The sequence below is a fragment of the Primulina tabacum genome, chromosome 11 (assembly GCF_025594145.1).
Source record: "Primulina tabacum isolate GXHZ01 chromosome 11, ASM2559414v2, whole genome shotgun sequence".
NCBI lineage: Eukaryota > Viridiplantae > Streptophyta > Magnoliopsida > Lamiales > Gesneriaceae > Primulina > Primulina tabacum.
This window is the reverse complement of record NC_134560.1, coordinates 28,022,606-28,025,287: the sequence shown is the minus strand read 5'-3', so window position 1 is coordinate 28,025,287 and position 2,682 is coordinate 28,022,606. Positions and strand designations below refer to the sequence as shown.

At 39.2% G+C, this 2,682-nt stretch overlaps 1 protein-coding gene across 1 annotated transcript; it reads right to left on the bottom strand.

The window, feature by feature from the left end:
- Positions 1–534: 534 nt before the first annotated feature.
- LOC142519719 (uncharacterized) lies at positions 535–2,288 on the bottom strand. The gene is made up of 3 exons (XM_075622747.1): positions 1,494–2,288; positions 1,238–1,337; positions 535–713 (listed from the first exon to the last, which is right to left on the bottom strand). The coding sequence occupies exons 1-3, from the start codon at positions 2,286–2,288 to the stop codon at positions 535–537; spliced, it is 1,074 nt and encodes a 357-aa protein (XP_075478862.1).
- Between the last annotated feature and the right edge of the window lie 394 nt (positions 2,289–2,682).

The window sequence follows — 2,682 nt, the reverse complement described above, 5'->3', positions numbered from 1 at the left end:
TTTGCGTCCTGGAGGTTGTACGTAGATAGGGAGATTAAGTGTGTACGCCTCCGCCTCTGTTGATGTACTGCCCCCATGTCTAATGATGTACTGCCCCCGCCCCCCCCCCCCCCCCCCCCCCCCCCGCCTCTAATGATGTACTGCCCCCGCCTCATATGATAAGAAAATTTTATTTTGTATTACTGACTGTTTCTTGCCTTTTTCTTTTATTTTTTGCAAAATTAAACTAGGCATATACAAGAAATAATCATATCATGATATGTCAATCAAACCAAGCATATTACGAAAATAAGAGAACTTAGCCTCGGGTAGTGGTTTTGTGAAAATATCGGTTGTTTATTGATCAGTATGAACGTATTCAAGCCGTATTTCTTTCTTCATGACATGTTCTCGGATGAAATGATGTCTGATATCGATATGCTTTGTCCGAGAGTGCATGACAGGGTTGTATGTTATGGCTATAGCGCTTGTGTTGTCGCAGAATATGGGAGATTCAGCGGCTTGGATTCCATAGTCTTTTAACTGTTGCTGTATTCATAGCATCTGAGCACAACAACTTCCGGCTGCTAAGTATTCTGCTTCAGCGGTTGATGTAGCGATTGACGTTTGTTTCTTGCTGGCCCATGAAATAAGTCTTTCACCCAAGAATTGGCATGAACCATTGGTGCTTTTTCGATCGATTTTGCATTCAGCATAATCTGCATCTGAGTAACCTACAAGATTAAAACTTGAATCTTTGGGATACCAAAGACCCACATTGGCAGTTCCTTTCAAATATTTGAGTATGCGTTTAGAGGTAGTAAAATGAGATTGCATAGGTTTAGCTTGAAACCGTGCACATAAGCATACGGCAAACATAATATCAGGTCGACTTGCGGTTAAGTATAGTAAGGACCCAATTAGTCCTCTGTACATTTTTTCATCCACCGAAATTCCCCCTTCATCTTTATCTAATTTGATTGATGAGCTCATTGGAGTGCTGGCTTGAGAGCAATTTTCCATGCCAAATTTCTTTATCATATCTCGTGTATATTTGGCTTGATTAATGAAGATAGCAGTCCTAAAAAATAGTTTAATTCGCCCATCATGCTCATTTCAAATTGTTCCTGCATCATCTTAGAAAATCTTTCACATAAATTAGGATTAGTTGAACCAAAAATAATATCGTCCACATATATTTGAACAAAAAGTGAATGATCATTTCTGGAGAATTTAAATAGAGTTTTATCAATTGTACCGATAGAGAATCCATGCTCGAGCAGAAATTTTGTTAGTGTGTCATACCATGCTCTCGGAGCTTGCTTGAGTCCATATAGGGCCTTATCCAGTTTGTAAACCTGATCAGGAAAGGCATGATTAACAAAACGGGTGGTTGTTCTACATAAACTTCCTCATTTAATAAACCATTCAGAAAGACAGATTTAACATCCATTTGATATACTTTGAAGTCCTTAAATGCTGCAAAAGCTAGAAATATTCTAATGGCTTCTAACCTTGGCAACAGGGGCAAAAGATTCATCAAAGTCTATTCTTTCCTCCTGTCTATATCCCTGAGCCACTAAACGAGCCTTACTTCTGATGATTGAACCACTTTCACTCATTTTGTTTCTGTAAACCCATCTAGTTCCAATTATGTGAGCATCATTAGGTCGAGATACTAAGTGCCATACTCTGTTCCTTTCAAACTGATTAAGTTCCTCTTGCATAGCCTCTATCCAGTTTGTGTCTAGCAAGGCATCATCAATTTTCTTGGGTTCTATTTGAGAAACGAAAGCAGCCTGCATAAATTCATTTATCATCTGATTTCTAGTTCTAAGAGGAGCAGTAGGGTTACCAATGACCTGCTCGAGTGGATGATCCTTGTTCCACCGGAGACAAGGTCCATATGAATTTGGCTCGGTTGGTTGATTGATGTCGTTTTCTTGTTCTGGTGCCTCTTCTTCCATTGGTATGTTCTGCGGTTGATAATTGTTTTCTTGTTCATTTGTCTGCTGATTTTGTTCTTGACCGGTTGGGTTTTTTTTGGAGATGGTTTCACCTGTTCTTCTTAGGTCTATCTCACCATCATCATTGCTAGCTTCAAGGTTAGCAGCTTCAAAATTATTTATCAGATCATGCATGCTACTGTTGCTACTGTCATGACATATAGATGATTCATCGAACACAACATGTATGGATTCTTCGACAGTGAGAGTTTTTTGATTATACACTCTGTATGCTTTACTCACTGCTGAGTATCCCAGAAAGATGCCATTTTCAGCCTTTACATCAAATGCGGTGAGATGCATTTTGCCATTTATATGAATAAAACACTTACAGCCGAATATGCAAAAGTACCCCACTTCTGTCAATTTTCCGGTCCATACTTCATATGGAGTCTTTTCATGATTTTTATTAATCATAGACCGATTCTGAGTGTAACAAGATGTGTTGACGGCTCAGCCCAAAATCGTTGTGAGATACCAGATTCAGCCATCATGGTTCTAGCTACTTCCTTCAGTGTGCGGTTTCTTCTTTCTGCTACTCCATTTTGTTGTGGCGATCTTGCAGCAGATAACTCGTGTTTAATGCCATGATCTTCAATGTAGGATGACAGGTATTTGTTTAGAAATTTAGTTCCTCTGTCACTTCTGATTCTGTAAATTTCTTCCCTTTTCTCATTTTGAAGCCTCTTGAGCAGCC